This window comes from Capricornis sumatraensis, chromosome 1 (assembly GCF_032405125.1).
Source record: "Capricornis sumatraensis isolate serow.1 chromosome 1, serow.2, whole genome shotgun sequence".
NCBI lineage: Eukaryota > Metazoa > Chordata > Mammalia > Artiodactyla > Bovidae > Capricornis > Capricornis sumatraensis.
Genome location: NC_091069.1, coordinates 86,783,934 through 86,808,233, shown reverse-complemented (window position 1 = coordinate 86,808,233; position 24,300 = coordinate 86,783,934). Strand labels below are relative to the sequence as shown.

Below are 24,300 nucleotides of genomic sequence, written 5' to 3'. Positions count from 1 at the left end.
TTCAAATAACAGTACCACTTCTATGATAAAATAATGTCAAATTCTATTTTCCTAATAAGATTAATGGTAATTTTTAGCAGAGATAGGAAAAATAAATTGTGTAGTATTACACACCGTCTAGATAAAAATGTCTTAGCTGCCAAATGCAAGTGAATTAAAATTTTTACCAATGCAAAAAAAAAAATTTTATATAAAGACCAAACAGGGCTTCCCTAGTGGATTAGTGGTAAAGAATCCACCTGCCAACCCAGGAAATATGGATTCGATCCCTGGGTCAGGAAGATACCCCAGAGATGGAAACAGCAACCTACCCCAGTATTCTTGCCTGGGAAATCCCAGAGGACCCTGACAACTACAAGCCACAGAGTCGCAAAGAGTCGGACATGACTTCAGAGACTGAGCACACACTTACCCACAGAGACCAAACATGGAAATCAGAGTCACACAAGAGTCATATTCTAGTTTGAAATACACAGGCCTCACCATCACATCAGAAAGCACTTGGTAGACACCTACACTTAATCAAGGGCACATATTTATTCTCTCTACATACCTGTGATATTCACTGGAAGAAAGAAATACCAACCTTCTCAAAGAGGACACTGAGACCAAGATAGAGACATGTACAAATCATATATTTTTCAATTCCTAGCATTCCTCCTAAAGGTCCTTTCTTTTTTCACATCCCTCTTTTTTTTAAAGTAACTATCTGAATGGAAGCAACGAAGCAAAGTAGTTAAGAATGCAGGCAAACAGGCAAAGGAAATTTACCTGAGCTTGACCTCCGATCCCAACCACTCACTGGCAGGTGTGCGTGTGCGTGTGTGTGGTGTCTGTGTGTGTGTGTGTGTGTGTGTGTCTGTGTGTGTGCTCAGTTGTGCATGGACTATAGCCTGTCAGGCTCCTCTATGAAATTTTCCCAGCAAGAACACTGGAGCGGGTTGCCATTCCTTCTCCGGGGGATCTTCCCAAACCAGGGACTGAACCTGCATCTCCTGTGTCTCCTGCATTGGCAGGTGGCTTCTCTACACTGTGCCACCTGGGAAGCCCTCACTGGCTATATAATATATATAAAATCTTGGGAAAGTGCTTAACCTTTCTCAGCCTCAGTATTTCATCTGTAAAATGGAGAGATATACCTTTGTCAGGATTGCTGTTAGAATCAAATGAGATAATATATATAAAAAGCTAGACTCACTGAAAGATTTAATAAATAGTAGGGGGAAAAGGGAAAGCTCTGAAAGTAGCTCATGTATTTTGCATAAATTCACAATAATTTTCTGACCTGAGTGTTTAAGTTAACCATTTGTAGAATTATTTCAGTGGAAGTACATGGTAAGAATTTGGGCCTTAGGATCACAAATCTGCTACTCCTCAGTTGAATGACTCGAGGCAAGTTACTTAACTTCACTGAGTTTAATTCCTGAGAGGAAATAATATATTTCTTAGAGTTAAAAAAACAAAAAAGTGAAGCTAGAGTCCATGAAGACAAGAGGATGGCACCCCAGGCCAAAGGAACTCCACTTTCACCTTTGACTTCATAGGGCTCCAAGTACCATTTTAACTTAGGTGTTTTCTCTGCTCAAAAGTTCAAAAAGCATCTTCATATCACAGGTTTCTTAAGGGGAGTAAATAAAATAGCACACGTAAAGAGGAGAGCTCCAGGTTTTCAGTAAATTGCCAGTGCATAACACACAGAAATTATTAGTATAAGATTTCTTTAGGCAATGTGAAGGTAATATTCAGGAAGCTGAAAGACAGTTATTATCTGTGTAATCCCTTTAGCTTAAGATGAAGTTACTCACCTTGTAGTTCAGGTCCAACAGTAGTTATTATAGCACCCAAGCATCTACCCAAACACTGATGAACTTCTGTATGTGAGGGTGGAACTGTCAACAGCAAGGTAAGAACTAGAGATAATGTTGGCTCTACATATCCACGATACATTGGGCCACTAGAATCCACTATCAAAGCAAGCGAGTGAAGGGACCAAGTCTGGAATAAAATATAATTTATTTTATTGTAAACAGTATAGTGAACTGATATTTTAACTTGAATTTTCATAATACTAATACTTTCATTTTTAATGAATACAAATATTTTAAAATATATTCCTTAAATGAGTAAAGGTCAACACATAAGCCACTAGTAGCCAATGACCAAAGCAACCAATACACAAATGCTATGTTTAAAGTTCCTTTGCAGTGTGACTTTAAGTGTCAGGGAAAAAGTTTCACTGATGAACTCATTTCCTCTATTATAATTACATGCATTTCACAATTCCCAAAAAGAGGAACTTATGTAATGAGAGTTTAGTGGATGCTAAGTCTCATTGGAAAAGACTCTGATGCTGGGAGGGACTGGGGGCAGGAGGAGAAGGGGACGACCGAGGATGAGATGGCTGGATGGCATCGTTGGACATGAGTCTGAGTGAACTCCGGGAGATGGTGATGAACAGGGAGGCCTGGCGTGCTGTGATTCATGGGGTCGCAAAGAGTCGGACACGACTGAGCGACTGAACTGAACTGAAGGACATCCGACATGGCTTTACAATTTTGCTAAGAAACTAGCCTAAAATAAAACCATGACCACACCAATGTTCTGTAGTACTCAGATCTATTTCTCAAGTAATGACATTCACATAACAGCTCTTCAAGTCACGGAATCTTTCTAGGCTCTAATTTATGTTTACTAAGCACAAATAATCTTAGTGGCTAATAGTATTTGCAGAATTAACCTGGAGCAATGTACTGTAATCAGCACAGGCTTAAGAAAATGAAAAATCCTTTAAGCTGCCCACACCCACATGTTAAAGAAAGTACCTTTAAAAAAAACAAAAAAACCTCTCCGCTTTATTACCAAAGACACACTCTCAGACACCTCATTCAGTTCTCAATTCTTAAGAGATTTTACCCATACATATTTCTGAAGCCACAATGGACTGACTGAAGAGCAGTTAAAGGTCCTGCTTCATACAGTTCACACCTCGGGGATGTGGCTGGGTTTGGGCTCTCATTTCCTTCCCGTTCTCAGTAAAATCACCCTTCTTCACCAGGGCTGAAGCCTCACCTTTTCCATGAGGTCTTCTTAGGACCCCGCCACAGCCCAGGCGTTCTGCTGACTGAAGTGCTTCGGCACCAATGCTGCGTCTGCCTCCTTCTCCAGTTTCTGAGCACCTCATTTATAGAACTCTCTTCATAGGTTTTAAAACTCGAGTGCTTTGCCTGTAATAGGTTTGGGCTTTGCTGCAGTGAAGGAGCATGTACCAGCTAAGTGCGGGAGAGATGGGGGGTGTTGTTGGTTGGCTTTTCTAACTCAACTGCAGCCTTACTAGAAGCCTCTCTGTGTCAAGGAGAAGGATGCAGGGAGGCACCATCTATGCTGGGAAGCCTGGGCTACAGCGTCTAGAAGGTTCTGAGTGGGTGTGTGGGCTGCCAGTCCATTTACAGAAGGGATGTGAAGGCCATCTCAGCACCCCTTCTCTGGTCCCATTCCATCTCTTCTCTCTTGGTCTTTAGGACACAGACAGTGCAAGAAGCACAGAGTATATCCTAACAGATAGCGAAACTGCCTTCTCCCTTTTTCGTTTCATAAGTCTAAATCATCTGGTCCAACTTTCTCATTCCTCCCAGCGGAGAGGGAAACCAGTACCTTTTATTTTTGCTATTGGCATCTCCAAAGGAGAGCTGCACTCCTGAGCCAAGGACACAGAGGTCTCAATAGAGAAGTTTCCCAACTTGACAATGTGGCAGGAAAAAAAATCCATACCTTACTTTCTACTACGTGTCAATCTACTCCAATCCTAGGGAATCAAGCAACCTGAGTTGGACAATTATGTATAGAAACTACAACTACTGAGAAAAGTAATAGGAATATAGCAGCTTGTGGGAGGAAGACCAGAATATACATTCTGGAGAAAAAAATTAATGGAAGAAAGAAAGTATTTTAATAAAACTATTGCAAGGATTTTTAAGGCAATATAATTAAAGTAAAAAGGAGAAGTGTTTTTTTAAAAAAAAAAAAAAAACACCAGGATTTATATTAAATGTTCAGTAGAAAGCTAGAAAAAAAGATTAATTATTATTCAATACTGGAGAAGGGAAATGGCAACGCACTCCAGTACTCTTGCCTGGGAAATCCCAAGGACAGAGGAGCCTGGTGGGCTACAGTCCATGGGGTCACAAAAGAGCCAGACATGACTGAGCAACTAAACAGATTATGAAATACAAAAATCATTACTTTTTCAATTGGAGGTTCAGTTGGAAGATTATCTTGTAACACATAGTGAAAACACAAAAAATTTAAAATAATGAGGAAAAAGACAAGAGGCTCAATATGCAAATAAGTATCAGAAAGTGAAAAAGAAAAGATAAACTTATACACAACTTGATGAAATTTCTAAGCTGCAAGGATAGAGGGAAAATGCTAGTAAACCAAAATGTTAGGTTATAAACATATAGACATATTTCAGATAAGTTCCTTAGCAAAAGAAATAAAAAGCCAAGGAAAAAGACCGCTATGATGTCTATAAGCTCCATTATGTTAGAAATTTATTGTCAATACATAAACCGAAGTCTTTTGGGAGTGGAAAATACATGCACAGCATAAAAGAAGAAAATGTATTTACCACCAAAACTTTATATCTGGATATTCAAAGCCACACTGCAGAAAAACTTTACAGTATTTGTACGCCAGTTAATTTGATTATTGGCTTCTATGTTATCTTCTACATCTTAAAGAACATATTTGAAAGCTTATACAGATAGCTGATAAAAAACATAATATCTGAGATAATAACTGAGTTAATATCTGTGGAAATTTAACTAAAAAAATTAAGCTACTATGAGACTCTCACATGTAACACAAAAAATACCAAAACATTTATGAATAATGAAAAAAAAAGGACTGTGTGCCAGGAATAGTATATCCGACCAAATATCACTCAAATTTGAAGATTAAATAGAGTTATTTTATTTCAGTTATGCAAGGAATCAAAAAAACACGCCACTCAACAACCCTTCTCAAGATTATTACTGTTAAAGGAAGTTTTCTTATCAAGTAAAAACAAAGTAAGAACAGAGATCTCAACACAGGAGTTGAGGATACAAAAAAGAAACCACTATGCAGCAATAAAGCTCTAGTAATTACAGCTGAATACATGTATACAGTAATTTGACTGTGAAGTATAATTTTTGAGTTAGGATTCTTGTCACAGAAGAGACCTTACAGAAAACTGAAGAATGCTACCATACTGTTCCTGTGCAGATGAGAACTGAAATAGCAGCTTTGAGGGAATGTATGTGATCTACATGATAGTAAAATGCCATGTCATAGGAATGAATCATGTGAAGCAGTCACTTACAGGAGTGTGGTTTTAAGAAATTAAAGCAAGAGAGGACTGAGAAAAAGATGAAGGCAAAGGAAAGAAAACTAGCACCAACTCTCTGACATAAAAGAAGCAAGCAGCATCTTCTTAGGTAAAATAATTTTACAGTTGTGTTCTTTTCTTGCAGACCACTGTGGAAACAGTGTTCAGAAAAAAAAAAAAAAAAGCATAGACCCTCATAAGGTGCAAGATTATTTCATTTGTGTTTTTAGTTCTTTGGGGATGTTTGTGCTTTATTGCTGGAAACATTTTCCAAGAAGTCAAAGCAAACTAAGCCTGTAGACTAAGAAGCCTCTGGTGGATTCTGAATCCTTTTCTGATGGCGAAGGAACCCATCTATAAATATACCTACGAAAGGCAATAATGGCAATCAAACTTGTCTCTTCTGTCATCATCTGAGTCCCAATATGAAGCTGGCGAGTTGACAGCTACTGGATTCACATACTCGATCTTTTGTGGTGCATCAGTGTGAAATGGCAAATCAAGAATCTAGGATATCTTCACACACATGAAGTTTTTGCCTCTTACTGTAATTAAATCTATTTTTGTATAAAATATTTGAAGAGAAAGAAAAAATGAAATTCAAGGAGTACACTTGAAGATTCAACCCATGGCCCTGTACCTGGGTTAGGGTATTAGAGGAGGAGAGAAAGAAAGGTTATTAAAAGAAATTTGGTCAATCTACCAAATGTAAGGAAATACAAAGATGAGGAAACATGTACCAAGGATAATAAATAATAAAAAGAAACTATGCTTCAAGGAATGTATGGAATGGGTCAAATTCCCAGAATAAGACAGACTTTAGGATTAGGTTCAAATACAAAATCCTGTTATACATTCATAAAACAAAATGATAGAGAAAGATCCTAACACATTTTCCCTAACAACTCATCAAAATCATTACCATTTTTTAGAAATAAATTTTCCTACAAATAATATTTTCAAACTTCATAATAAAAACTTGGTATCCTACCTGGACTTCAGAGGATGTTCCATCCTGTGCCAGAGCCAACAAAATGCTGACACTGGTCTTCAGATGTTGTCCTGAGCCGATACCACCAACATAACGATGCAAACAGCCCAGAGCCAACGAGTGGCCGGTTCTGGACACGACGTCTCGAGCTGACTTCAACCTGGAAAAGAGTCATGCTTCAGGGATTGTTTCTCCTCTTTCTCTATGGCAACAACAAGCTTATGAATCACACAATAAAAGGGATCTATTCTGGAAATCAGAAAAGATTACAATCATGATTATTTCTTTCTCTACTCATTAACAAACGTTAGAGACTTAATTTAAAATGGCTAAAATCACACATTTCACTGAATACAAGCTTATTTTCATTTCAGAGAAAACATGAAAAAGAAACTACAACTTCAGAGTTTTTAATATTAAATTATTCCTCAAAAATACAAGAGCGATTTGAAATATATTTTAACCACTGGTGCTTTCAATAAAAGACAAATAAGACAAAAAGACTATGACATAATCAGGCACCAACATAGTTACTGTTAGAGAAGAGGAAAATCCCACTAGGAACAAAGCTCCTAAAATAGCAAAGGAGCCTAGAAAGCAACTTTGATTATATTTTCAAAACTGTATTACTAAAAACAAATAAACAAACAAACTGTATTATAACTCTCAATAAATCATCCATAATTAAACTAATAAAAGTGAAATAAAGTCAAGGGATAAAAAACCATCCCAGGACTCTGGCTGGTTAGTTTGCCTATGGCAAAGAAAAATACAAATGCTGTCAAGACAGAATAGACGTTAGGAAATGTAGCGATGGAAGCCGTGAACTAAGTGCATCCAGAGCAGTACTTTTTTTCCGACCACACCACATGGCATGTAGGATCTTCCCTGACCACAGATTGAACCTGATCCCTCTGCATTGCGAGTGTGGAGTCTTAACCACTGGACTACCAGGGAAATCCTTTAGCAATATTTCTAATATATTATATCCTTGGATAAGGGGTCTTTACCTCTCTATACCTCAGTTTCTCCATCTGTAAAACAAAACATTATCATTACTCCTATATAGCAGTTGTTTTGAGGAATTAAAGAAGAATGAAGGACATCTGTGCATCCTAAAGCATTACACAGATTAGAAAGCTTCCTTCACATAGCTACTTTTCAAAGTTCATGCCAGTGAGCTAAAATGAAAGCTGAGCCAATTTTGTCAGGAATAATTATCTATTCAGTACAGTAAATTATCTAAGATATAAGACTATACATTTCCCAGAGGTGTCAAAGTGAGAATGCTGCCTAATGATTATAATACTACATGGAGATTTTACGACAAATCCCAGTTTCAGATAAATTAAAATGTGAAAAAAATGGGTAACTTAAAATCTATGTAATAATTAATTTTAGATCATAATAACTTATTTGGAAAAGTTAATGAAACTAAGCATTGAGAACACCTGCAAACCATTAACCGGACAGGTATGAATATGAATGAAATGTCCTTGTTTTCACCAGAATTGATATGAAACAGATACTCTGATAGGTATTGAAGACACATAAATTAAAACCCCTGGTCACTAAAGAAAAATTAACCATTCAAGAGTTTTCCAAAGAAATAAATTCCAATTTTACCTATTAATAACAGAACACAAACCACAAAATAGGTAGTTAAGATTGGTTCTTTTAAAATAACTTTAACAAAAGTTGATTTCAGGATCAATGAGAGATACTTGAAAAAGGTAAAGCTAATCTATCACTAGAAAACAACTGAAGCCATTCTGCAGAAGACTAAGTGACAGGGAATATTTTGACTGTATTCTCCCCACTTGTATTATCCTTAGTGAGTCACAAGCGATAACACTGGGGCATTATCCTCAACCCACCAAACTGTGCCAATTGTGTGTGAAGACAAGGACAACAATTCTCAGGTGCAGAAGAGTTCAGAAAACACTTCTTTAGAATTACTACTTCACAACCACTGCTTCTCCCAATCTCTCTCTTGTTAATCATGATGTAGTTTAGTATAATTAATATGCAAGATATACCAAACTTAAGAATGATTAGCTTACATTACTCAAGTGTTAATTCCTACCCGCTCTTGATTTTCAACTGCTCTACTTCAGTACTTGATTAACAACCAACAGTCACTAATAACTCTATTTATCATCTTAATCACATTTATTTGGATCTCTGAGGTCACTCTTTTAAATGCCACAAAATTCTTAAAAGCTAATGCTAAATATATCCCGTTTCAGAAATAATTTAAATAATGATAAACTTAGTAATAGTTAGAAAAAGAATGGCTTGTCCAAAAAGTGAAATATTAACAGAAAGAACAATGGCAATGGTGTGGGGGGGAGCAGAAATGAGAGAAAAGAACTTCAAAGCACCTCTTTAAGAGCAAAGTACACATAATTGAGAGAAACCCTTACTAACAACCCTCTTGATTCCATTAGATAACATTCAAGAGCTGAAAAAGAAACCCACACCACATTGAAAGCATGTACCATGTAGAAAATACATGGTTCGGTTAATAACAACTGTGGATTATCTAAACGATATCATTGACTATGAGAGAAAGTTACTTGTTGATAGGGAGACTCACTTGTCAAAGCTATACTGGGCCATTCTAGCAATAAAAGTTGCTTCTCCAACCACCTGAGCCATTCTTCCAAGAGCTTCCCCTGCTGCACATCGTAAGATAGGGTTTGGATTGTCCAGAGCCCCCATAACCAGTGTCAGAGCAGATTTACGAACTTCCTCTGGTCCTAAAGTACTTTTGTTTTCAGCAAGGCCCTATGGTTATTAAAAAAAAAAAAAAAAAAAAAAAAAGGACTGCAATATTTGTAAATTGACATCTTCACACATTACTCTCTTCAGCCAGCTTTCCCATGCATATACTATGCTTAGAATTCACACCTTTCAAATTGACAGCAATCACTGTCCTAAACATGATTTCAGATCATGATACGTAACATAGTTATAGCTGAATCAGCCCTAAAACCAACAATCCCTAGGAGTGTCTCTACCAAAGACACATACTTAAAAGTTGTTTTTATATATAAAGGACAAATGGCAACCCACTCCAGTATTCTTGCCTGGAGAATCCCAGGGATGGGGGAGCCTGGTGGGCTGCCGTCTATGGGGTCGCACAAAGTCAGACACAACTGGGGCGACTTGGCAGGCAGTATTATTAAAACAACTGTGATTAACTGATTGAAATTTATCATTCTAACCTTAAGGAAAGAAAAAGGCCTGATGAACATGAAACCCTGATACATTTATATAAAAATGCCAGAGACAATAATTACGTCACAAAGAGTATATCCAATGGATACTTAAAGACAAAATGAGGTAAGAATAATCAGTAAACGAACGTCGGTTGCTCAGATGGTTAAGAATCTGCCTGTAATGCTGGAGACCCAGATTCAGTTCCTGGGTTGGGAAGCTCCTCTGGAGGAGGGCATGACAACCCACTCCGTTATTCATGCCTGGAGAATCCCATGGACAGAGGAGCCTGGTAGGCTACAGTCCATGGGGTCGCAAAGAGTCGGACATGACAAAGTGACAAAGCATGAATGCTGACAAAGTCTCTTCATCATACTAAAGGTTAACGTCTCTGGTTCTAGTTACAATTACTGTCCTGGAACTTAAAATTATTTATTTACTTGAGGCCAAAAATCTAAGTCATGCTGCCTAGGGAAAGTGTTAACTTCAGCAGAGCCATTAGCGAGCACACCTATGAGTAAAGGTATACTGTACAGAAACATTATAGTTGTTTGCTAGCCTTCCAGCCACTGAGGGGAACCATGACCACGCCACTGCTTTTTAAAAAAACTCAGAGGTTGGTAGCTGACAATCTCTAAAAAGGACATATACTAATGATTATATAAACGGCACAAATCTTTTTTGCATAACCAGTGCCTACATCCCTTTCCCTGAAGTTTACAAAATATGATTTAATTCATGCCCATTTAAACTCTTTACCTGTTGCCCTTTTATTTTAAAACAGTAATATCTTAATATTACCATATTATAGACTAACAACTTAATATTATAGATTATATAATAGTCTTGGTATGCCTGAATTACTATATTAAAGGTATTAGTTAAAATCTCAGTTTAGAACATTTACTATGTGTTAAAAGTAAATACCTTCAGTGCGCTAAGTACAGCTGTAAAGATATTAAGCTGCACTGCCTGCTGGCGAACACCTTTGGCTTGTTTAACACATTCAGCAAAGTGATCCAACATCTGTAATCTATAATGGAATAAAGATTACATTAGCACTACTTTTTATTCAAATATGGCTCAAAAAACAGAGATAAGACACGCTGTTTAACAAATAACGCCCCATGCTATCACTTCTCTATTTTCATTCCCTGGTCTAAACCAGTTCCCCTCTTCTTTGAATTAACAGACAAACATGAAACAACTAACTGGCACAACACAAGAGACTAACATTAAGTTTCAACCAGCAAAATGAGGCCATAATCTGAGTCATCTTCAGTGTGCAACAAAGTAGATGCTCAAGGTCTCTTGAACAGAATAACCATCATTAGCTGTGCATCTCTGTGGAAGACTTTTAGGTTGGAAATTTTAAAATGCTCACACATAGAAGAAAACAGTACTTCATGCCTTGTTTTGGGAAGCTAATTAGGAGATTTTTTTTTTTTTTTTTTTTAAGATTTAGCTTGGTCACTTTTGTTAAATGTGAAAAATCAGAGGTGAATTGGTTGTTTCACTCTTTCATTTTTAAAAAATGAGACAGTTACCCCTCTTCCCCAAATCACAGCCATTTGAGACTATTCTGACTAAAGAGAATGAAGTCACATCAGATTCTCCTAAAAAGAAATGGAGTGGGCAAAGGAATCTAGGGGAATTTCACTGGAAGGGTTTAAGCTTAATTATAAAAGGCCACAGGTCTCAAGTCAAAGCATTCTTCAAAAACCCAACAGGAAGAAACCTTCTTTCCTCCAGGAGGAAGCCCAGTCAGAGGTGCTTAGAGGACACCAGTTCGGGCTGCCATGCGCACACCTCTCTGACACTGACCCACGTCTATGGTGAGGAAGCAGGGTACTGTCCACATTGCTTTCAGGCACACACCTAAGAAGATGTACATGTGCTCCAACACGGCTATCAAACATCTAGTGTCTATAACTGATCTCAAACGTGCAACTTAAAAAAAAGGTTTCCCCTTCTGTGAAGTATTTATTTCTTTTAACTTGAAAAATATCAAGAAAAAGTTACTACCTAGGAATAACCGCTGAGCATTTCTACATATTTTAAAATCGAAACTGCAACACTTCTTGTCTTTTACATTCTTCACTTAAAATTATATAATGAGCATTTGCTGATATCAAAACATTGTCTCTGTAAAACATACTTCAGCCTATCAACTTTCCATAGTGTATTCACTGATTCCTCCATCTCTGGGTATTTATGTTATATATTATATTTTTGATAGAATTATCTATTTTTACTTCATCTTGTTTCACAAAAGTGATTTAATAAAGTTAAGATAATCCTGGATTCCAGTTACAGCTTTCACAACTAGCTGTATAATTTTTAGCAAACCACAAGCTCTCAGACCTAGATTTCTTTAGTTTTAAAACAAGAACATTAAAATAGATGCTTCATAGGATTCTTTCAGTTTTAAGTCTTTAACATTCACATGGCAACCAGATGTTCTTGAAGATATCTGGATAAAGTAAAATTCCATATTTAAAATTCTCCCCTCAAGTTAAAAAAACAATCAAGTAACCTACATATGTAAAGACATGCTATCTTTTCTATACAAATACAACAATGTTCTTGAGGCATAGTTTTTAAAACCTGAACTATCTGTGAAGATTTTACATTAATTCATTTTTAGTACTTCTGGGAAAATCACTGTAAGTATAAAGCACCTAAAAGTTAAGTACAGTGTCTGTGGACATAAAGCATAGCAAACTAAAATGTTCCCATTAAGAAAAGAATCAGTTACTTTAGTGTTCCAATTTCCAGATTTTAACATCTGACAAATGTTACATTAGGGGGTAGACTTCTCATTCATTTACTTTCTCAGTAACAAAATCAAAAAACTTGGAAAACTGCTGTCCCTAATTAAAGATACAGGCAAACATACTATGCCTTATAAACCAGCAAACAAATTACTACAATGAAAATTTTGTTGTATAAGACCTGGTCCACAATACAATAGTTATTAGATGCCGGAACATGGACTTAAACCTGAAAAACAGTTTCAAACTATGTGGAGTCTGCATGCAATTTATGTTATTATGTTTGTGAGACTATTGTTTGAACTCTTTTTTTTTTTTTTGCATCCAGAATATATTTTGAAAACTTTTACACTGATATCAAAGACAGGCAGACACTACAAGAAAATTACGAATACAAATACTGACATAGAAATCTTGAACAAAATATAAGCAAACTAAAGCAGTACATTAAAAGGTTTATATACTATGACCAAGTGGGATTTACTCCTGGAATTTCAGAATGGCTCAACAGACAAAAATTAATCAATGTGATATAGCACCTTAATAGGATGAAGGAAAAAACCCCAAATCATCTCAATTGATGCACTAAAAGAATGACAAAATTCCACATTTTTTCACAATAAAAACACCTAATGAATGAGAAATAAAAGGAAACTCACTGGCTGGGAAAATCTACTACTTAAAAATAATTTATATTTAACTATGACTTTATACTAACCGGTGTTTAAAAGAAACATGAGGAAACACTACACCAAAAAGAGCCACGGAAGCGTCAATGACTGACACTCCAAGGGGAAGAGGCCCAGGCACAGCTTCTCCAGCAGGTATTCGTAAGTAAATGGAGGATGGGTCATGCTCCAGAGCCCCACTCCCAGATGCACTGTTTGGCTGGAGCTGCAAAAAGAGGACATAAAAATCATTTGAAATCTACTTTAGGAAATTCACTTACCAAGTACTGGGCGTGAAGAGTAAGAGGAGGAGAGAGAAAAGGTAATAATAAAAGAACAGAATGATTAACTATGGAAATGTTTAAATAGAGAAGTATGTAATTTGGCCATCTAAACAAAGTCACAACGGTTGATATAATTTTTTTTAAAATCTTGTTCATTCTACAACATTTTTATAGTACCCACCTTAAAATGTGTAAGCAAAATAACATCAGGAATAACTTAAACCCACAAAAAAAGTTTTTTAAAGTGACCTTTAGAAACTTTTTAAAAAATACATATGAAATAATGTATTCAGTGGGCAAAAAAGGTTCTAAATCTTCAGTCTACTAAATTTTATTCCTCTCTAATCTGTCACAAAATAAACTAAACCAAAACAGAACACCAACAACCAAAAAGCTACTCAAAACTGATCTTTGCAAAAGCAGCCACAGGATACCTAAATACACAGCCTATTAAATAAAGACAACTCACCCAATTCTAACTATTGCTGCTTACCTTTTCTCCTTATTTATCCACCACTAAGAAGATATTTTTAAATGTCTTAAGAAAGGTAAATGAAAAGTAAACCTTAGTCTACAATATTTTCTTTTAAAATGACAATGTATACGAGTACCATTGTTTATCAATCAAGCTAGTAATCATTTCAATGTATAGTTCACTACCTGGTCTTCAATTGATTTATGATCAGTTTCTTGAAGCCAGGACCCAAGTAGAACACTATCATCATAGTGGCAGAGGGATCTGAGGAGGGAAGTAGTTGTATTGGCTGAGTTGTCGGTCAAAGTGAATTCTGCCACCAGCTCTCTAAGAAGTGCGTTGAAAGAGCCTATAAAACAGAACTCAGATCAGATAAAAAATAATACTTTTTAAGAAGATGACAATCATTACCTACAAAGAGCAGCAATATGTTCAACAGAAGTAAAATTATTAAATCCCTATTTCCTTTTTTTAAAAATCAGTATTAAATGTTTCATTGCTAGTTTTAATACACAATAATGGCACTTCTTCATTATTGTATTATGCCTTTTAGTCCAAATTATTTAAATAAAAAACTCAAATTCAGGAAAAGTTCTTTATTTAAAATATGTTAAATATGATTATTATTTACTATTAATTACTCAATGATGTGCAAACACTGAACCAGGCATATCAAAGTTCTCAGGCATGTTTGCACTGGGATATTAACATTTTATATGACATTTAACTTCTGCAAAAGTACATTAATATTCTCCCTCCAGATTCCTAAATTATTGGCTATATCGTAACAGGATAGTCATCGAAAGCATAGACTCTGAATATGAACCAGCTGGGTTTGAATCCAAGCTCTGCTACTACCTCCCAGACCCGTGCAAGCTACACAACCTCTAAGTACCCAAGATTTTTCACCTTTAAACAAAGCTATATTTTAGCCTCATAAGGTCTGTGATTAGAGTCAAAGACACCAATACTTATAAAGGGCTTAGGGTAGGACCTGGAACACAGCAGTGCTCAACAGGCGTTAGCCACTCAGTATGATGAAAAGGAAGATGGTGGCCTTCCTTTGCATAGTGAGTCAGTGAGGCAGCCAGGGTCAGAACTCGATGATACTGTGAAGAGCTGGAAAGGCATAATGAAGAATTTTTATTAAACATCCACAAGTTTTACTTACCTTCGTACGTTTTCGGAGGTAACAACGCCAAGATATCATAAAGCCGTAAACGGACCATGGCAGCACTAGCTTTCAGATGAGCTCCGTGGGCTTTAATTACAGAGGGAATGCTAAAATGTCAACAGTATAGTTCGTATTAGCTTATAGAATAAGCAGTACTTAAAACATTCTTTTCCAGTCAAATCAATGTGATATCCAGATGATATCCAGACGATATCAATGTACCGTCAATGTACACTGATAAGTATTATGTTTTTGTTTTAGTTTATTTTGTAACTTTTACTATTAGTAACAGAAACACTATAACACAATTTTATTTCAGTCTATATCACTATAATTTTTAAAGTCACTTTACATAAAGTTTAGTACATTTTCTATGACAGTATAGGGAATTACAAAACATGGCAATTTTTAAATATATAAAATTGGATGTTAATGTGTTCTAATTGCCTACTTACTGTGACATCATAGTCATGGCACATTCAATAGGGGTCATCAATTTTCTAATCACATCTTCAGTTAGGAGTTCAGGACAATGTGCAACAAAACTCCTCATCGCTAGGTAAAAATTTTAAAAAGACTGATTTGAAACAGCTTTTGTGAAGATGAACAATTTTAAAGTTATATAAAGGTTCCTAAAATTTTTAATTATTACAAAAACATCAGGTTCTAAAACAAGGCCAAACCAAAAGAAGAGCCAACTGCAACGACAGAGAAAACTCATTAGAAAAGGCTAGAAGAGTGGACAACAGAGGCAGAGGAAGGGGAGATGTCTCTTAAGAAGATTTCCTTGAGTGAGAATTCAGAGGTCTATGACCCCATGTGAATTCAGATGACTGAAAAAGAGAGCTGTTTCAGAAGAGAACCAGGAATGGACATAAAGCCCCAGTGAGCAGAAGTATCTTTGTGGGCTCTTTAGCAGTAGAGCTACCATCTCTCAGATATATGGGCACAAAACTGACACTCTGCCCTGCCGTGTTTATGGTTAAGTGCACATCCATCTCCCACAGTTTGGAAAAAGAAGTACTTTTCATCTTCAAATAAAGTAAAAAAACAAAAAAGGATAGTCACTCAGTGTAATTTTAGTTCCCAAATAAAACAAAACTTGAGCCTTTCCTATAAGTTGCTGACTCCCAAACAAAAACAACTTTATTTCACACTTGTTAAAAAGGCTGATATCTAAAAATGTATCAACTTTTGCAGATCTGATAGGAGAAAACAGCTATTTGTATGAAAAAGACTAACTGTAAACTCAGTAAACTTGGTAATCCTGTTTCTCTTTCCTTTAAATAAGCACTGGGTTTTTTCACATGATGACTCAGTGCTTCTTCGGGACTGCAGTAACTGGAGTCTAGCGGCCTGGATTCTAGCTCCTGTTTGATCATAAACTCTAATCTCCTTTTCAAAGACTTAACTTCATTTTTACTACAAAATTAGTAAACTGGTATAGATTATTTACAAAGTTTTTTTCTAAATGTAAAAGTCTACAAACTCATCATTATATATTAAAATAAAAAACTGAAGCAATGATTTACCTTCACTTCACAAATATTTTAGTAAGAAAGCAATATTGTGAAAGTGCAATCCCTTCAGTTCTTACCACATAAAGCTCCAGCACGACCTTCCAATGTTACCTGCCAGGTAAAAGAATCGCCTCGGGCCTTCTCAGCCTCCAGTTCCTTTAGAGAACGAGGGAAAACGTTTCGCCACAATAACAACATCTTGGGTAGATGGTAACGAACAACAGACGGTCCTAACCAAGAAAATGGGAATACAAAACCATACTATATGTAACACTACAAAAAAAATTCATAGAAAAGAGCCCCAAATAAGCTTTAACAATAATTCTTATCTCTATCTTAATCTCTAACGTTTTCAAAATGTTTTTTATTCTGTAAGTAAAATATATATCTATTGAAGCATAGTAAAATTCATCTAGAAACTAACAATATTTATAGCATCCAACATAAAATAAATCCATAAAATGTCATCTAAAAGAAATTACTCAGATATATTTAGAATGACAGATTACATTCTATCAACAATAAAGTTATCTAGGACATATTTCATGATGTCTTTTCTATAAACATACACCTGTTCCTAAACACATACATATAAATATTTACTACTCCATTTTAAGGGCAATTTATATGGTTAATTTTCATGGAGTGGTATATTTAGAGGTAGGAACCTATATTTATACTGCTAAGGAATTCGTTTAATATACCACATAACATACTTAATATAATGTTCTGGAAAAAAGTTACCACTTATTATTTTCTTTAGAAAACCAGATCAAGGTTCAATTTTCAAAAGGTAGATGAATCAAGCAGTTAGCCACTCTGCAGTTAGTACACACACACATACTTTTTATAGTAGAAGCCGAAAATGTGAAGTAAAAAGTGGACACACCTTATTACGGTGATAACATATTGATACCATATATTATGACAATAATAACATGTATTTCTGTTCTATGTATAACGCTAAACTTTATCTGCATCTCAGATTTGTCATAACACTTAGGACAGTGAAGTGCATAAGAATAACCCCAAGGATGTAAAGCCAACGAGAGATATTATTTACTGTGTGACTTTAACATCCTAGTAAAACCATGTCACTAGCCTTCACTTTGGGCACGGAATACCTCGTTTCTTTTAATAGGCTAATCAGTTAGACCATGGCTCTTCTGATGGTAAAGGTGAAACTTGGCTCAGTTGGTAAAGAATTCACCTGCAATGCGGGAGACCTGGGTTCAATCCCTGGGTTGGGAAGATCCCCTGGAGAAGAGAAAGGATACCCACTCCAGCTCCAGTATTATGTCTTAGAGAATTGCATGGAATATACAGTCCATGAGGTTGCAAAGAGCCAGACACAACAGAGTGACTTTCACTTTCTCAGTAAGTGTACATAAACAGAAATTACTGAAAAAGCTCATACCAAATGATGAGAAAAACATCATTATCATTTTACAGCCTCATTCGAAGTCTAGAATATAAAGTTGAATGCTTTTAAACTTTCTTTACAGTCTACTGACAGTTACAGAATAAGACAAAATCCCACTCAGTTACAGCTGTACCTAAAGTCATGAGTGCTCCAAGTAAGAGCCATCCAGCTTGGGTGCGCTGTAAAGACAGCCTGCTATTTTGGGCAGCAGTTCGTAAGAGATCTTCAGCAATACTAACAACCATCTGCAAGAGAGGTTTAGAACTGGATTTTAATTTAAACAAGTTACCAAGATCAGAAAAGAAAATACATAGCTAGTATACTTTTATTAAAAAAGAATTTGTCCTTTTTTGTTGTTGCTGTTAACATGCTTTTAAAGAGGCAACATCAATACCTAATCAATCTCAACTGCACTGCTGACTCAGAGAAGACCCAGAACAGCACAGTGGTTAAGAATATGACTTGCAGAGCCAAGATGCCTGAGTTCATATCCCAGTGTTGTCATTCCCTAGCTTTCCGACCTAGAATAACTTCATCTCTATGCCTCGTTGCTAAAATAGGAATAACAGGAGAACCAACGTCACTCACGTGCGGATTAAATAAGCTAATACAGGAAAGCACTCAGAACGGTGCTGATCCATGTAGTCACTTAGTAACTGCTATTAGCAGTAACACTGTAAACCTACACTTAAAGATTTGTTGAACTCTTACTATAAATTTGCCATTAAGCTAATCTTAAGGTGGTTAGAAAAGACATAGGAAGAAAGGGAAGGAACAAGCAGCATACGATCAAACGACAGAGTAGCAGTACAGATGCAGTGGTCAGCAGAGAGAAAGGCTACCACAGACTGGGCAGCCTTGAAGGCATTTCATGGAAGAGATGGAACTTGAATTGGGCTTCTAAACAAAGCAGCTTAGTTTGGTGCAGATTAACAAGAAGAGAGATGAAATTCTAATGTAAGATGTTAGCATAAGCAAAGACACGGAGGCTGAAGAAAAGCTTGGAAAGAAAGTAATGTGGCTAGTCTGACGAGTGCAATGGGAAACTAGAATGAAAGGAAAGAATTAAAGCAAATTATGAAAGTACAAGTTTAGCAGACAGAGGTGATTATGTTTTATTCTCTGATCCTGCGTAGTCTCTAAGGGTCTTTGAGCACATTGTAAAACATGGAAGCGATGGGAGAAAAAGACTCCAAAGAAGGAAAATCAGTAGGAGACAAGCATGTGACAAAGGGAGATGGAAGCCTGGGTTTGAGTAGGAGCTATCGAAGAACAGACACGGGCCAAGTAACCCAGAAAAAAGAAAAATTAAAAAATTTAGCCCAATATGAAATTGCAAATAATACTTATATAAACACTTATATTCCTAAGAAGAAAATCTTCATAGTAGTATACGGTATAGCAGAAAGAAAGGTGAAAAAAAGGTAACTGATTCATGACAGCTATTCAAATTTTATTAAGTATTACCAAAATGCTAACTATAGCAACAGCACATTCTCTTGACATTTTGAATATAGCAATGTGAATTATATTTCTAAAACTCCAAAGAAAAGCTCTGATTTCTAAAGAATCAGTATAAGGTTTTTTTAATCTCTAAAATAAATCATAAAATGATATTATACCCAGACAAAACCTATTATTTCTGTAACAGAAGTAAGTATCAAATTTTAATTAGGGTCTGTCAACTCCATATGGGCTTCCCCGGTAGCTCAGCTGGTAAAGAATCCGCCTGCAATGCAGGAGGCCTCGGTTCAATTCCTGGCCGGGAAGATCCCCTGGAGAAGCGATAGGCTACCCACTCCAGTATTCACGGGCTTCCTGGGTGGCTCAGACGATAAAAGAATCTGCCTGCAGTGTGGGAGACCTGGGTTCGATCCCTGGGTTGGGAATATCCTCTGGAGGAGGGTATGGCAGTCTACTCCAGTATTCTTGCCTGGAGAATCCCCATGGACAGAAGAGCCTGGTGGGCTATAGTACATGGGGTCACAAAGAGTCGGACACGACTGAGCGACTAAGCACAGCACAGCACGGCATAACTCCATATAAACAGAATACTATGCCACTTATTATCACACAAAACTGTTTATGTTTGATCATCCAGTTCAACATCAAACACAGAAGGTATTCCTAAAGACTAAATAAAGCCCACGGGTTAGCACTTAAAATTCTAGGATCTTTGTCATACCTTTCCCTTGGCATGAGGAATGCCCAAAGGACACTGATGAACTCCACCTAACAAAGCAGCCATTGCAAAACTGTATCCACTAACAGCTTCTGGCGAAGTTTTTAAGCTGTTGAGCCGTTCTGCACATCTGTCTAGAAATGGCGTCAACTGGAACGGTAACGCCACAGCCACACAGCGCAAACACCAGGCAGCAGCAAGTCGAGCTGCCATGCTTGGATGGAGAAGCACTGAGGTCACAGTCTCCAAAAGACCTAAAAAATACTCAGAATTACTCTTTAATGAAGTCACACAATTTAATGAGTTAAAAGACTATGTATAACACCACCATTATTATTGTGTTACAATTTTACACAGATATTTTCAGAATTGCTGCCAAAAAACACACACATCTCAACTTATAAACAGGTAAGTACTTTAAAGGAAAATTTTCTACAAAGAACATGGTACAATTATATCCAATGAACTATGAAATGCTGAGGTATTCAATAAAGTTTAGGAACAAAACTACCATGACTGTTTCTGTCTCTCAAAGCAGTATTTTAATATTTAATTCAAGATTCATTATCACAGATAAATAATCCTAAATAAAACCCAACTTTTAATGGATGATTTAAACTGCTAATTACCATGTTAAGCAACCAATTGGGAGTTTATCAATCACACTTATGACTTTTAAAAATATTGAAAAAAATATTCCGGCCTATAAGTGAACACCACACCTATAGATGCTTCCTGAATAAGAGGGGACGCGGTGGCATTCAGGCTCTGCACCAGGCTCCCGAGCTCCTGCAGGGCACAGACCATCACATGCTGGCTTGCCGCAATGTCTGCTGCTCCAGACTTGTTCTCCCCACTAGTGTCATTCACTACTGCTTCTGGAAGCACAAAATCAGGTATGGAATGTCGGTGAATTAAACCTTGATATAATTTTTTGATCTTACAATTTTATGTTTTTAACTTATACAAGCTGAATGCCTGACTGTTAAGAACTGTGTTTGTATCTCTAATAATTCAGTTCAGTTCTGTCGCTCAGTCGTGTCCAACTCTTTGTGACCCCGTGAATTACAGCACGCAAGGCGTCCCTGTCCATCACCAACTCCCGGAGTTTGCCCAAATTCATGTCCATCGAGTTGGTGATGCCATCCAGCCATCTCATCCTCGGTCGTCCCCTTCTCCTCCTGCCCTCAATCCTCCCAGTATCAGGGTCTTTTCCAGTGAGTCAGCTCTTAGCATGAAGTGGCCAAAGTATTGGAGTTTCAGCTTTAGCATCAGTGCTTCCAAAGAACAACCAGGACTGATCTCCTTTAGAATGGACTGGTTGGATCTCCTTGCAGTCCAAGGGACTCTCAAGAGTCTTCTCCAACTCCACAGTTCAAAAGCATCAATTCTTCAGCACTCAGCTTTCTTCACAGTCCAACTCTCACATCCATGTATGACTACTGGAAAAAACCATAGCCTTGACTAGATGGACCTTTGCTGGCAAAGTGATGTCTCTGCTTTTGAATATGCTATCTAGGTTAGTCATAACTTTCCTTCCAAGGAGTAAGCATCTTTTAATTTCATGGCTGCAATCACCATCTGCAGTGATTTTGGAGCCCAAAAACATAGTCTGCCACTGTTTCCACTGTTTCCTCATCTATTTCCCATGAAGTGATGGGACCAGATGCCATGATCTTCAGCAATACGTGAACTGTGAACTTCCAGATGGTCAAGCTAGAAAAGGCAGATGAACCAGAGATCAAATGGGCAACATCCGCTGGATCATCAAAAAAGTGAGACTGTTCCAGAAAAACATCTATTTCTGCTTTATTGACTATACCAAAGCCGTTGACTGTGTGGATCACAATAAAGTGTGGAAAATTCTGAAAGAGATGGGAATACCAGACCACCTGACCTGCCTCTTGAGAAACCTATATGCAGGTCAGGAAGCAACAGTTAGAACTGGACATGGAACAACAGACTGGTTCCAAATAGGAAAAGGAGTACATCAAGGCTGTATATTATCACCCTGCTTATTTAACTTATATGCAGAGTACATCATGAGAAATGCTGGGCTGGAAGAAGCACAAGCTGGAATCAAGATTGCCGGGAGAAATATCAACAACCTCAGATATGCAGATGACACCACCCTTATGGCACAAAGTGAAAAGGAACTAAAAAGCCTCTTGATGAAAGTGAAAGAGGAGAGTGAAAAAGTTGGCTTAAAGCTCAACATTCAGAAAACTAAGATCTCTAATAATTAGGGAAACACAAATCAAAATTACAATGATAAAAAAATCAATGATGCCCCTAGTACACATTCAGTAAACATTAGGAGCTATTACTGTTACTTTATCATTTAAGAGCTGCAATGTGTTGGTAGCATCACTGTCAAATTACTGACCAGAAAGAGTATCTATAAAGAGAGTGACTTTAGAATTTCTTACTGAGATGTTCCTCAAAGTTTCCATTAATGTTGTTGACCCTTTCCCCCATCTTTTAGCTTCCAATAGAATTGATATGTATTTAATCATGAAAAAATGAAAAACTCCTTATCAAATTACTAATTAAGACTATATCCTGGCCCATAAATTCCAGATACACAGCACTGTGTTTAATTCTTTTACTATTTTAAGAATCAAATGACTAATCTATGACCTTAAGACTGTGAAATGACAGTAACAAACTTTCTTATTTATATTCATTATGAATTAACAGGCTATAAAATATAGAATAATAGGAAATAACTGATTAATACATTATGGACTAAAATTAAACACCTCTTTTCTCCTGAGATACTTCTGGACTTGGAAATGCATGGACTCTCTCCTTTGGTTACTAAATTAGAATTTCCCTAAGTCAAGGCTATGGTTTTTCCAGTGGTCATGTATGGATGTGAGAGTTGGACTGTGAAGAAAGCCGAGTGCTGAAGAATTGATGCTTTTGAACTGCGGTGTTGGAGAAGACTCTTGAGAGTCCCTTGGACTGCAAGGAGATCCAACCAGTCCATTCTGAAGGATATCAACCCTGGGATTTCTTTGGAAGGAATGATGCTAAAGCTGAAACTCCAGTACTTTGGCCACCTCATGTGAAGAGTTGACTCATTGGAAAAAACTCTGATGCTGGGAGGGATTGGGGGCAGGAGGAGAAGGGGACGACCGAGGATGAGATGGCTGGATGGCATCACTGACTCGATGGACGTGAGTCTGAGTGAACTCCGGGAGCTGGTAATGGACAGGGAGGCCTGGCGTTCTGTGATTCATGGGGTCACAAAGAGTCGGACATGACTGAGCGACTGAACTGAACTGAAACAAGTGTTATCTGTGTGGCTTGCTATTTTACTCCTACCATATGGCAGTGTTTTTGTCATGCAAACATTTCTTCAATGAATCAACAAACAAATATCTTTAAACTTGTGAATCTAGGACAGATTACTACTTTAACATATCTAACAATACCTCATTAACTTGAACATCTTTTAATTCCTTTCAGTTAGTCCATTTAAAATATGATTTGCCTAGTAAGCTACTAACTATAACAAAAAAACTCACTTTCATTAATTTCATAAGAATTTATTAATTCTCTAAATATAAAGTCCTGGATATTATACAGTCTTTAAATTCTTATTTCTAAAGACATCTGTTAGGCAATATAATTTTCTTGATTAATATATATTCACAACAGTGATAAAATAAACTATCTCATAGAATTTATATTTTACCTTGCATTAGTTCCCTAATTGTATTATAAGCACCAAGAAGACAGTAACTTTATCCTACTCATTACTCAAAACCTGAATTACTCGTTTGCAATCTCAAATACTGAATAACTATTAGTTCATCTGAAAAAGTTATAAAATTGATACTGCCTAGAAGGTTTCTTTTAATTATGAATTACTGAGGCTTCACAGCATACTCTGTAATGGGTTAAAAATCACCTGTAACTGTTTTTAAGTCTTCATATCAAGCCTAATAACGGTGGGGAAAACAACATGTATTTATAAAACAGGCTCCAAGAAGAAAAACCATAATAGGTTATCCCTCAAAGATTCCTCAATATGCTACTGCATACCAGGAGAGCTATAAAGTCAGTAAAGGTACTAGGAATAAAACAGAAAAAATCTAAATCTTACAAACACACTACCCAAATATTAAAAAACTCCAATTTACTGTAATTATATGTTATTTTAATATCAAATTAAGAGTATACAATAAAAAGGACTATTAAAACACAGTCA

At 36.6% G+C, this 24,300-nt stretch overlaps 1 protein-coding gene across 1 annotated transcript in view; it reads right to left on the bottom strand.

The window, feature by feature from the left end:
- The window catches only part of HEATR5B (HEAT repeat containing 5B), a 98,442-nt gene that overhangs the window by 55,218 nt on the left and 18,924 nt on the right, over positions 1 to 24,300 (bottom strand). The window contains exons 8-19 of the mRNA XM_068966777.1: positions 20,804 to 20,959; positions 20,085 to 20,335; positions 18,033 to 18,144; positions 16,554 to 16,706; positions 15,412 to 15,511; positions 14,954 to 15,063; positions 13,968 to 14,131; positions 13,074 to 13,249; positions 10,509 to 10,614; positions 8,959 to 9,149; positions 6,360 to 6,519; positions 1,806 to 1,995 (exon numbers count right to left, since the gene is read on the bottom strand). Coding sequence (XP_068822878.1) covers positions 1,806 to 1,995; positions 6,360 to 6,519; positions 8,959 to 9,149; positions 10,509 to 10,614; positions 13,074 to 13,249; positions 13,968 to 14,131; positions 14,954 to 15,063; positions 15,412 to 15,511; positions 16,554 to 16,706; positions 18,033 to 18,144; positions 20,085 to 20,335; positions 20,804 to 20,959 — 1,869 coding nt within the window. The remainder of the gene's footprint in view (positions 1 to 1,805; positions 1,996 to 6,359; positions 6,520 to 8,958; positions 9,150 to 10,508; positions 10,615 to 13,073; positions 13,250 to 13,967; positions 14,132 to 14,953; positions 15,064 to 15,411; positions 15,512 to 16,553; positions 16,707 to 18,032; positions 18,145 to 20,084; positions 20,336 to 20,803; positions 20,960 to 24,300) is intronic.